The 12,799-nt window shown below is 32.8% G+C and overlaps 1 protein-coding gene and 1 long non-coding RNA gene across 3 annotated transcripts in view; one reads left to right on the plus strand and one right to left on the minus strand.

The window, feature by feature from the left end:
• The window catches only part of MYOZ2 (myozenin 2), a 35,431-nt gene that overhangs the window by 17,329 nt on the left and 5,303 nt on the right, over positions 1 to 12,799 (plus strand). For both annotated transcript variants that reach the window (XM_059066748.2, XM_067036576.1), the window contains 2 exons: positions 4,616 to 4,745; positions 9,668 to 9,851. In XM_059066748.2, coding sequence (XP_058922731.1) covers positions 4,616 to 4,745; positions 9,668 to 9,851 — 314 coding nt within the window. The remainder of the gene's footprint in view (positions 1 to 4,615; positions 4,746 to 9,667; positions 9,852 to 12,799) is intronic.
• The window catches only part of LOC131758539 (uncharacterized), a 30,427-nt gene continuing 23,526 nt past the window's right edge, over positions 5,899 to 12,799 (minus strand). Inside the window, exon 3 of the long non-coding RNA XR_009336211.2 lies at positions 5,899 to 5,987. This is a non-coding gene — a long non-coding RNA (uncharacterized lncRNA). The remainder of the gene's footprint in view (positions 5,988 to 12,799) is intronic.

The raw sequence follows: 12,799 nt of genomic DNA on the forward strand, positions 1-12,799 counted from the left end.
TTGGGAAAATGACTTTAAAAATAAAATACCAGGTATGAAGAATCAAAAAGCAATAGTGCATTGGTTCTAAATTTGAGGGGATGCTAGAGACTACAACAAATATAAGTTGTTTTTTTGTCTTTTGTGGTTTTTTTTATTGAGGGCTTCTTCCTATAGCTATGAAAAGTCTATAAGTTTACTTATGAATTTAAACCTGAAACCTTTCCAGCTGCCATCACTAGTTAAGTTGTTTTGAATGGACAGCTAAATTCTTTACAGCAAACAGGCTGGTTTCACTGATCTTTTACATAATTACTAAAACACATTACAGAACTAACAACCACACTCGCAAACACTAAAATTTTATTCATTCCTGAACTTTCTATTTTCCTTGTTATGATGCTGGTTAACAATAAATGGTTAGAGAACATCTTAAACAGTTTTTTTTCACATTAATGAGCATCCTTCAACACCCATGAATTGAATTTAGTTATAATTATGAATTCAGTTAGACATCAAACTTTACTCAACCATAGTATTTACACTTATGAAGGATGGTTTTCACTTGAAGTCATGGATAAATGTAATGTTATGTTACCCTATAATTATGCCCAGTATCCTCTTATCAGAAAATGTCTGCAGCTAATACACTATGAGCCTAAAATAACCCCTACCTCATCTGACAGAGTATAATTATATAATCATATTCTTTCAATAATGACAACAGAGAAGCAGCTTTGAAGAATAATATGAAATATAGCAGCTTAAGGGAGATTCTTTGAAAAGTCATCTACAAGTCTAGACATCTGAATAAATGAATAAATCTAGTTTTCATAACTTACATTTATATCTCTAAATATACCTCTAAGTACAGCTCTGGTAGAAGGTACAATGAGATCTAAAATGTCCATTAGAATAAAGCATATTCTCTTATCACTAGTATTTCTAATTACTGACAATAATCTTATACACCTGTGGTCAAATGTTCTGGTCATAGGTAAAATGTTTAAGAACAGGTCTTGATAGTTTTTCAGTGTTCCTAGAAGATTGGGAACTAAATAAATAAAATAATCCCAAATAGCCATATTGAAATAAACAATTAAATGCTGATAAATAACATAGAGCAATAAACAATAATAATATATGGAATAAAGTCACATGTCATTGAGTTACATAACATACTCTGAAGTCTGATGAAATGTACTCTCTCTTCTTTAGAAATGAGGAAAGTAGTATTCAAGGAAGTACACATATTTATTTGGCTTAAGTAACACCATAATAAAGTAGACTGAAACCCAGCTCTCAGAATTCTAGATTTCTTGCACTGACACTTGTCATGGTGTAATTAAAAGAAACTCTGGCCTGGGAACCAGAAGACCAGGGTTCAGTCCTGGCTCTCCCACAATCTGTGTAATTTGGAGTCAATTTAAAACTTTCTTTGCCTTTCTGGACCTGTTTTCTCATTTATAAAATAAGGGATTAATGCAAATGGTTTTTTTTTTTTTTTTTTTTTTTTTTTTTTGCGGTATGCGGGCCTCTCACTGTTGTGCCCTCTCCCGTTGCGGAGCACAGGCTCCGGACGCGCAGGCCCAGCGGCCATGGCTCACGGGCCCAGCCGCTCCACGCCATGCGGGATCTTCCCGGACCGGGGCACGAACCCGTGTTTCCTGCATCGGCAGGCGGATTCTCAACCACTGCGCCACCAGGGAAGCCCGCAAATGGTTTTTTAAGGTGTTTTCTGGCTTTAAAGATCTGTGTTCTCTGATCCTAATCCTAAAAATGACCTGCATAATAAATCATTAAGGAAGATAGTGAGCTACGTTGTATGATGGTGCATTTGCTTTATAACGGTATTAGATTGCAACTTGAAGCAAGCATTGATAATATGACAGGAATTTAAAAAATAATATTAGGTTCAAGTCTTGCTCCATTCATTTATTTATACTTTTGGCAAAAATTTATTGATTGCCTACCTTGTTCTAGAAACTATGCTGGGATTTCAAAGATAAATAAATACAGCCCTTGTCTAGTGATGGAGAGACAAAATAACATTGAAAAATAGAAAACAACTATTTACTTGTAATCTAATTCTTGAATCATCTTTGTATGATTTATATCAAATTAACTTATTGACTACATTTTCTGAAATGACCTTTTCCTTTTACTGCTTCCCTTGAGCTATAGATATTGTCAAAATAATTATTTAACTTATATTTCTGCATTTCTTATTTTATTATAATGTTCAGGACATCATTTGATGAAAATATAAGCCAACTCCCTGGTAATCAATGCCATTGGTTTAAATATTAAGTATTATTAAAAAAAAAAAAAGCACAGCTTTGGGCTTACTCTATTGCTGAGAAACTGGCAAACTGAAGCTACACAAAACTTCTTATGTCATAAATAACAACAGAAAATAGGCGTTTTTAAAAAGAAATGAAGATACGTTGCTTGCTAAATATGCCAATTTTGAAGCCCTAGTTCATGAACTAATCCACTTCTTACAGAAATAGGCAAAAAAAAAAAAAAAAAAGAAAAGGATGAAGAAAAGGAGCATTAGAGTGAAACTAAAATAGAAGAATGATTCATCAGAATTAAAATTCCCTTCTGTAAATCACAACAAAAGGATGTTAATCAAAACAATTCACATTTTACAGTTAAGACTACATATGCTTTTAGTAACTATGGACTTTTCAAAATTCTTAAAATATTAGATAATACTGGGAAAAGGAGAAGTATACTGTAACAAGTAATTCTGAAATAAGACCAAACTAAATATACTGAGATTCTGAACATATATTTATTTTGTTCAAAGAATAACTTTATAAAAAATAATTTAAGGCTCATATCATAACTAAAATAAGTCACTACCCAACTATTAAAAGTCTTTGTTTGTATACTTAACAATGACAATAGAGCTACTGGGTGTCTCCTGATAATTAATGACTGTTTAGAAAGAGTTGATTTTCCCATCTGTAAATGAGGTTAGTGTGACAATTTTTAAATTAATGTAGGTAGAATGATTTGTAAGTTTAGGTGAAATTCATTTCATGGGCACATTTCAGTAATTTTTATGCATGATACAATTAAACTTTCTATATTTATCTCAACTGGCTTTTATTTATAATTAAAGTTAGCGAGAACTTTTCTCTTTTCTAAGAGGTGGTGTAGGTTCAGAAGTAAAAAAGGATACTAACCCAGTCAATTAAGTTGAACTTAAGACAAGAGCTAAATTCAAAACATGGAAAACTGATGTATCTGCGTATAGCATTACTCATCTCTAGAAATTGTTTCTTATTGACTGTTGAATAAAATGCAAACTTTTATGCCCAGTAATCAAGACCCTGTACTCACCTAGTTGATGTTGCCTCTCATGCCTTCTTGCATGGCTCCACAAGCCAGCTTATTACCCCTACTAACATTGCCCTACTCGTTTCCACAGCAACTTTACCAGGGTGCTGCCTAGAGTAAGGTGAAGGTAAAAGGCACCTGGAGAGTGGCTGTGGGTGGGAGAAGCCTGAAAATGCAATAAACTTTATTTTCTTCATAATTTTGTCAGGTGAGGCCTTAATTTATGGTCTTTAATTATAGTATTTGGATTTTAGGACAAAATGGTCTTTTATCCTCACATTTCTATAAAGTTGAATAAGTATTAAACTGTAAAATTGTACTTTACCTTATCATCTTATAAATAAATACAGAAATGAAAAAATATTTTAAAATACTTTCTGCTTATGTCACACAGAAGAAGGTCAAAATTGGTCTCTACTTGCTATGGCTTTCAATAAATTTTTCCTTCTAAAGTTAAAAGATGATCTGACTTTACACACTTTTTAAATAGACTGGCTTTTTAAAAAGTATATGTATATTTCTCATATATAATTAAAACAATACTTTACCATAGAGATAAGTCCTAGCCATATTTCTGAGGATGTAACCTATTACAATGTCTGTTTTTCTCTGTTAAAATGCAAACTGACTGTTTTTAAAGTGCTGTATTACCATAGAATAAATCCTAAATTATAAGAGTAAAACAAATTCACCTAAAACTTTAAAGACAAATGCTCTTCTAAGCATTTTATTTTCTAGAAACCCCAAATTCTTCCTTCTATAAGTTCATGCAGCTTAAAGTACAAATATTTTTTATTATATATGACTGCTGTCCAAATTTCAGATTAAATTTTAAAACAAGGCATATTAAAGCATATCATTAAATCCCAAGTATAAATAAAATAGTAATGTAACAATGATTAAGCTGTATGTTTGGCGAGTATGCTGTATGATATTAAATTAGTAAAGACTTAAAAATTAAATACTTAGATTTCCCTTTTAGGTATGCTGTGAATAGCAAATTACATAATTGATACAAAGCCCTAGACACTGCCTGGCACACAGTAAGGCTCAATTAATTAAGTGGATTGCCATCACAAAACAGATCTTAGATTGGTATCAGTAAAATTTCTCATTCAATAGCTCAAGTAATTACAATATAAATTATTGAGACCTCATGTAACAATAAAGTGGCATTGTATTTAAATTCTAAGTATACAAATGGCATCTTGCACATATGCTATCTCTTATTAGTGTATCTAATATTTTTGAGTTTTCAGTTGAGTTTACTTTTGATCAAATACAGCACAATATTGCCATGCAGAATGAGAAACTGGATGGAAGCAATTTGGAAAGTGGTTCACAGCAAGCCCCATTTACTCCTCCTAACACCCCGGATCCACGAAGTCCCCCAAATCCAGAAAACATTGCACCAGGTAACTAATCCCCTTACAAATAGAACAATAAAGTTGTTATGCACTTAAATATATGACTCAAGTCATTTGGATTCTTTAGTAAATGGTATCTAAATTATACAGCTTTTCTCATTATATATCTACTTTGTAGATAAGTTCAGGACAAATGTAAAGATTTAGACCTAGAGGAGTCTTGTAAAACATTTACAGTAGTCTTAAGTTCTTTCAGATGGTCCATTGTATTTGTTGGCAATCACCTATTACATTAAAAATTAAGTTGTTTGTAATTATATTGAAATCCTATTTGTATAGAACTGTACAATTTATGAAGTGCTATGATATATATTTGTCTAATTTAATAATAACTCTAAGACATTTATTATAATCCTCATTTTACAAATTAAGAACCTGGGGCTGTGAATAGCTATAAGCCAATATTGACTGTTCAAGAATTAAATACAGCTCTGGTACCAAATTTACAGATGCCTCATGTGAAGTGACCTTGTGGAGATTGCTTTTGTTATTTTCTGCTCTCTTACATAACCTTAAATGCAATACTTTAATACTGTATATTTGTTTATTATCTTAAAAGAGAAGCAAATGCTATCCAAATCAGTATACGTTACTTAGAAGTATTGTTTGATTTTGAAATATTCAATCAGAAAAATTATCTGATCTATTTAGATAATAACTTTTCAAAATAACTTAAAGCGAATACCTTTAGGTTTTTCCTCAAGAGTAATGTATAAAGTAGGTTTATAAAATTTTCAACTACTTTTATATTGAAATTAGCAATATTTATGTCATATGTTTGTAAATTAAACAGTTAAATTTAGCAAGAGTACTTCTGGAAATCTTCTCAAATAGCAATAGTGTTTTTGAAAATATATAAGTAAAGCAACTGTATAATATTAAATCTTATTTAAAAGTAAGTTGAATGTCAGTCACTGATGAGCTTAGATTTATCAGGACGTTCTTACTGAACACAATGAGAAAAGGTATTGATAGACATAATAAAGTAACATTGAAGGAAACCAAATACACAATTAGAATGCACAGAATTCTGAAGTGAAGCATTGTAATAGAGTTCTCAAATAGCTTTACAATTTTAAGTTCTCAAATACAACATTAAGCACATGGAGGAAAAACAAGCTTTAGAATCAGACAGACCTGGGTTCAACCTGCAGGCTCCTTTCATTTCTGCCCATTTTACCACTGTGTTGGGAAGGAAAATAAATCTCTTTGAGTCTCAGTTTTCTCCATCTGTAAAATAAGGAAAATAAATCTCACTGCACATGGTCGTTGTGAGAATTAAATGTGAAAATGTAAGTATAGTCCCTAACATATAATAAAGTACTCAGTTAAAATTAATCCTTTCCCTACCCACCTTATATTCTTAATACTCAACAGACTATATACATATACTTTTAGCTCCAACCACTATATTGCAACCTCTTGCTTTCTAATGTTTGGAACGGTAGGGGTTTTTTTTAATAGGAAACAGAAGACATATAGAAAAGTTTATGTTGATTCAATCTGGTACTCCCATTACTAAGTTAAAATGTTTATTAATCATCATTATCATAAACTATGGAATTACAAAAGGAATAGAAAAATTCATCTCTACCCTCAAGGAATCATACATAGGGAGACAGGACAAATGTCCACACTATATTTATAGTCTCATTTTCTCTCTGCATATATAATTCAATATCATATGTACATTTTATTTACCATCAGGAATCTATCTATTAATATCTATCCATCTATCTATCTATCTATGTATATATATATATAAAGAGGGAAACATTGAAAATACAAATTCACATAGCTATTTAAAGCTAAATATTCAATTATTAAATATTTGGACATGTCTATGTAATATAGTCTAAGAAAAGGGAGAGTTTGGAGGTTATCAGATAGCTTGTGATGAAGCAAGAGTAATGGATCCTTCCTTCTTGGTCGATGAGTTGAAAAGTATAACAAATTCAGGGAGCAAATTATAGCTTATCCCAATTTAGCAAAAATTTTTATTGATTAACCTACTATATCTCCACAAGCCAACTTATCTCAAATATGAATAAGTCTTACAATGCCACAATACTGTAGGAATGAGTTTCCTTTGAATTTAAACCAGTTATATTAAAAATATATTTAAAAATCAAACAAAAATGTTGGCATGTAGCATTGTTGAATTGTATTATTTCTGAGAGGTTAAACATATGTGGATTCTTTCTTGTAAATAATTCAGTGTATCCAAAAAGAAAAAAGTTATTAGTTAATTCTGTCTGTTAAAAAATTTGAAAACCTGGAATATTCAAAAATGTGAAAAGATTAGACCATTTATAGTTCCTCAAGTCAACAGATTATTATTAGATTATTACAAAACCCTTAAAATGATCATGAACATGATGTAGAAGCTTTCAAAAGTATTTCAAACAAAACTGATTTGCAATAAAATACAAGATTCCACGTGCACTAGAATTATAGTTATGTGATCATTATGTTTATAGGTGAAGAAAAACTGGGGGAAAATTGTGTTTTGGTAGTGGGATTTCAGTAAGTTTTTAAAAATACAGAATATTAAAATTTCCAATTTCTATATGGTTGACTCAGATCAGTTTTAGGAAAGGAATAGGAAATAAAATGTGGTAGTCATGGTAATGGAGTTATGTATACTATACAGAGGAAAGACATGGGAAAGGGTAACTCTGCTTTCCTGGGAAAGTCAGGAGTGAATAAACAGAAGTGATAACCTCGAGCAAAGGCTCAAAATAGCAATTTGTAGGTGACAAGAGTTAGAGAGAGTATTCCAGGCACAGGGAACAAATGGAACAATAGGGAGGCATAACGGAACTCAAGCTTCAAGTAGATTCACAGTTCTGGAACATAAAATGTAAGAGGAGAGGGCAGGAGATGAGGCTGGCTGGACAGTTAGGTAGGGCCATTTGTGTCATACTGAATAGTTTTTTATTTTTTTTTGGCCACACTGCATGGCTTGTGGGATCTTAGTTCCCCGACCAGGGATTGAACCCAGGCCATGGCAGTGAAAGTGCTAACCAGTGGACCACCAAGGAATTCCCTTGCTGAGTAGTTTTGATTTTTGTCCTGGGTAGCCATTATAGAACCTGGAGTAAGGGAAGTGAGTGACCTGATAAAGTTTTCCACTTAAAAAGGTCACTCAGGCAGCAACAGGGAGGTGCCTAGACGAAAGGCTGAGAGCTAAAAGATAAGTATGAAGGCTACTGTGAAAACCCAGGCAAGAGATGCGCAGGGCCTGAACCAGGTAGGTAAAAATGGAAATGAGGAGGAAAGGGGTAATTTGCTAGAACAAGATCTCCCAATGTTCTGTTTGCAAATCACCTGCATACAATTTGTAAGCAATACTTGAAACTTCCTGTCTTTGGAGGGAAGACTCCATTATCAACATTTTAAGTCGTCGGTGCCCAAGGTGATTCAGAAACACAAAGTTGAGGGCCCCTATTTTAGAAATCCTCAAATATAGTTGGTAATACTTACTGATATGTTGTGGGAATGAGGAATTGTTTAGGACAGTGCTTCTGTCTTGGACATCTGAGGGTAGTGATAACATTTGCTAAGATGACCAATATACAAAAAGAAGCAGCATGTATTGGAAAACGGATGCACGTAGGTCTACATAGGTTATAAAGGGTGCCAGGAGAGTATTAATTTGGACAAATATAATAGGTGGTTGAATAGAAGGGCCTGGAGATCAAAAACAAACCTTGGAATCATCAATATGTGGGTCACAGTTAAAGCCAAGAATATAAATGAAATTTTCTAGGCAGAGTATATAGTCTAAGAAAAGAGCTTTGAGTAACACTAACATTTAAGTGGCAAGCGGAGAGTAGCAGCCTACCAAAGAGACTATCATTTGATACCGGAGACAATCAGAAGAAAATTAAATTACTGCAAACAAATAACTGTCTACCGGTGAAATTATCAAGAGTTTTTGGAAAAGAAAAAGTAATTTTTAGCGTAAAGAAAGGATAGGCATGGTTTGACAGAAGAAAATAGAAAATATTGTAGAGAAGGAAAAGAGCATCACGGAAACCCAAAAGTAGGAGTGATCAATGTAGAGGTTTTGACATGGTGGAAGAGAGAATTATATGAAAGACATAACTAGGTGGTATGGTAGTATAGCTGGAGAGTAAACAGCTGTGCCTTTGAAGACTTGAAGAATGTCACTTAATGCATGTGAAAATGGTTTCACAATTACGCCAGGAATTTGTGTGACTTTTAAATGGTACTTACAGAAAATTTCTAGCTCATGTGAGAATAAACTGAGGAGGTGAGACTGGAAGCAGAAAAGTTAGAAATCCTCAGGAACAAAGTAAACAAGGGATGGACACATCAGGGAATAAGAAGGGCCTGATTAAGACAGTGGAAACAAATTGCTTCACCATTTTGAAGCTTGAACATTTTACAGACCACTCAGAAATTTAGGATAGTCAACACCTGAACATTACTTCTAAAGAATCAGCTCCAGAGGAGGGAGATTTTGTCTTCAATGACATTTCCCCAGAACCTAGACCACAGTAGACACTCAATTTACATTTCTAAATTAATCCATTAAGTGTGGTATATAAGGCTTAGTATAAATTAATATAAGGGGCACAATTTTTAAAAAATTAAGTTAATCATTTCATTGAACAAATATATACTATGATAGTCAAGTAAAAAATTAACTATGATTTGGTAAAATTAAACACTAAGTGGTTTCTTTTGAAAATTCCATAAATTAAAAGGGGTTTAAAAATGTCTCACACTTTCAGACTACTCTTTTCTGAGAGATAATAAAAAGAATGCATTCTTCATAAATTTACCCCTGCATGAAAAATTAAACATAGGAAAATGTTAGGTGGAGTTTAGTAACTCTTAGGCACTCTGTGTTTACTTATTCTTACAATATTTTTCCAAAGGATATTCTGGACCACTGAAGGAAATTCCTCCTGAAAGATTCAACACCACAGCTGTCCCTAAGTACTACCAGTCACCCTGGGAACAGGCCATTAGCAATGATCCGGAGCTTTTAGAGGCTTTATACCCTAAACTTTTCAAGCCTGAAGGAAAGGCAGAACTGCCTGATTACAGGAGCTTTAACAGGTAATTCAATTATCCTGGGTGACACTTCAGCATGCAATACCAAGGCTTTTATATCATGGTATGGAGAACTGAATCTTCTGGTAGAAAAAAATTTTTAAAGACTCTAAATAGCAATATATAATATCTCCTTAGCCTAGGTAAAGACTCATTTTTGCAATATTATTAATATGTCAAACCTTAGTCCCTTTTTATTATAACAATGAATACTATAATTCAGAAACAATCATTAAGATCATCTCCCACATTTTAAAATGTTATTTGAATAATAATTTCTAATCTGAAGGTTGATATTAGTTTATGTGTTGCTCCAAATGACAATGCTGTTCAAGAATTTCAGAAATAATTTGCATGCAGGACTATGAGAATTACCATCTAACTCTAGGTTCCAATATATATTTGCGTAGGCTTTAAGCCAGATTAAAGGTAATTTAGGGCCAAGACTCCAGCACATATACCCACCAATACTTATGCTACCAAAAATACTGCCAAATAATATCTGCATTATAGTTTACACAATGGACATTTATTTTTCCCTGTTATCCATTTTTTATAATTTCCATATATTTTTAATGGTCTCATAATCCATTCTTTGACCACTAGATTTTTATTTTAGAGTAAAATATCTCCGGTATCCTGTCTCACACACATTCAATTTATAGGCCGCTTAGTGATTATTCACTTAAAAGTTAATAAATTAAGGAGTAAATTTTTGATTTACAAAAGAATGCCATAAAGGCTGCATTTAAATAGTGACCTTCCTTAGTACTTTTCAAATTATTGTACTATTAACATTTTAGTTTTCACATATTGCTATAGTAATAGTATGAGTACTACATCTATTATTAGTAATACATTAGTAATACATCTACTAGTATTACATCTAGTACTACTAGCATTAATGAGGTATACCATAGAATTTAAGGAGGGTTTGAGGTGTGGCAAAGAAAGGCTGTTGAAGGCCCATTCTAATCAATGATATAATTTTTTTCAAAAATGAGAATGTAGAAAATTATAAAAGTAAAACACTAGGAAAAAATGGAAACTAATGGAACACTTGAGGCTTGTTTTTGAGATTAGTGCTTTAGAGATGCCATATGACTTCTGTATACCTTGTGGCTTCAGTACCCCACACCTGCTGAGCAGCTTGCTTCCAGTTCTACAAACACAATATAGTATCTGGGTTGGTTATAAAGAGATGCCTATTGATTGTATAAAGACCAAGTGAGTGCTATAACAATGAACACAATATTATATAATTAGGAAATGTAGCTCCCTGTGTTCAATCAAGGCTTTTGTAAATGTAACACTGTATGTGTGTGTGAAAGTGAGAGAAGGGGAGGGGGGAGAGAACTTAACTTGCTAGTAGTTCTCCTTTACCTGAGAAAATTTTATTTGAATATATCTATTTTTTTCTTTTTGTAAAAACAAATGAGAACAACAGAGACAGGGAGAGGAAGGGGGAGGAAATAAGTAGTTTCCAAATATTCACAAAGTCTTTTGCAAAGAGTAAAATAATGCTCTTTGGTAGCCCAATATTACTATACATAATTACTAGATATTGTTAATAAAGCATGTAAGAGTGAGATACAGTCTTATAGCCTTCAGCAGTGGTAATGACTGGATGAGAATGGGCTCCCAAGTCTAATAGTAATTTCAAAATAGCCCATAGTTTAATACAACTTTGTATTCTTATACTCATTTTGAGATATTTAAATATTTATGTTACATTTAAATAACACTATATTAAACCTATGTAACATGTGAGGAAAAGTAAACTAGGAGCAAGGAGGTTTCCGGCTCTGCTTCAAAAAGCTGTATGACTGGGTATGTCACTTAACCTTTCCTTGTATTAATTTCCTCATCTGTAAATACATTGTATGATTATGTGATTAAGTACCTTTAAATATATTACATGCGTTATCTATTTAGTAGAGCAATTTATTTTAACGTCTATACAGCCATTTTACATAATTTTTTACCTTATAGAATAATCAGTAATTATTATCGGTGTTTTATATGTCCAGCACTATTAATTTTTACAAATGCAAACTAATTATTGATCAATTGAAATAAACAACAAAGCACATATCAACTGAATCTGAGTGAAACAAGCTTGTTAGTCACTACATAGACGATAAAATGTAAAAATCATTTTAAGTCAGATCTATGTTTGAAGAAATTATGTTACGGGAATCATAGAGATGCACAGTGATCTTTTAGTAGAATATTCCAAATCTTTCAGTGGAATTTTTTGCTTCACTAACTAAAACTTGAAACTATTTTCAGAGATCTTAAAAATTTTACAAATAGTCTCTCACTTTAAATGCTTAACATCTCTGTTAAAAGATTTTACTTTGTGTCTGAGGGCAATAAAAATTTAAACAGGATATAGTCTCAATGGTGCCAAAGAAAAGAAAACTCTGCTTTTCAAAGAGCAACCGTTCACTGGATAAGTGGTAGGAGGTAAGAGATGGGTGATGAACAGAAGGGAATGTTTGCATTTACAGAAGAAAATGACCCACAAATTGGGTGGGAAAAACAAAACAGAACTGGATAAAAAGGGAAAAGCTAATGCACTAAATGCCAAACCCAAATATTGGATTTCAGTGGCACGGGAACATTTCTTTTTTCATTTAATTCAGAAAAAAAATAAATAAATGAGTAAAGGTGATTTCTGGAATTAATAAATACAAGATTAATTGACCAAATTCAGCCTAAATCTAGAAGTGCTCAACTCCAGCCTCTTGTATCCAATGGCTATCCATATACTCTTAAACTCCCGCAAATGAATATATGTCTTGTGCAATTGCTGGGGGCCCCACAATTTAGAAGGCCATGCTGGTTTTTGTTTGTTTTTGCGGTACGCGGGCCTCTCACTGTTGTGGCCTCTCCCGCTGCGGAGCACAGGCTCTGGATGCGAAGGCTCAGTGGCCATGGCTCACGGGCCC

The sequence above is a fragment of the Kogia breviceps genome, chromosome 6 (genome assembly GCF_026419965.1).
Source record: "Kogia breviceps isolate mKogBre1 chromosome 6, mKogBre1 haplotype 1, whole genome shotgun sequence".
Taxonomy (NCBI): domain Eukaryota; kingdom Metazoa; phylum Chordata; class Mammalia; order Artiodactyla; family Physeteridae; genus Kogia; species Kogia breviceps.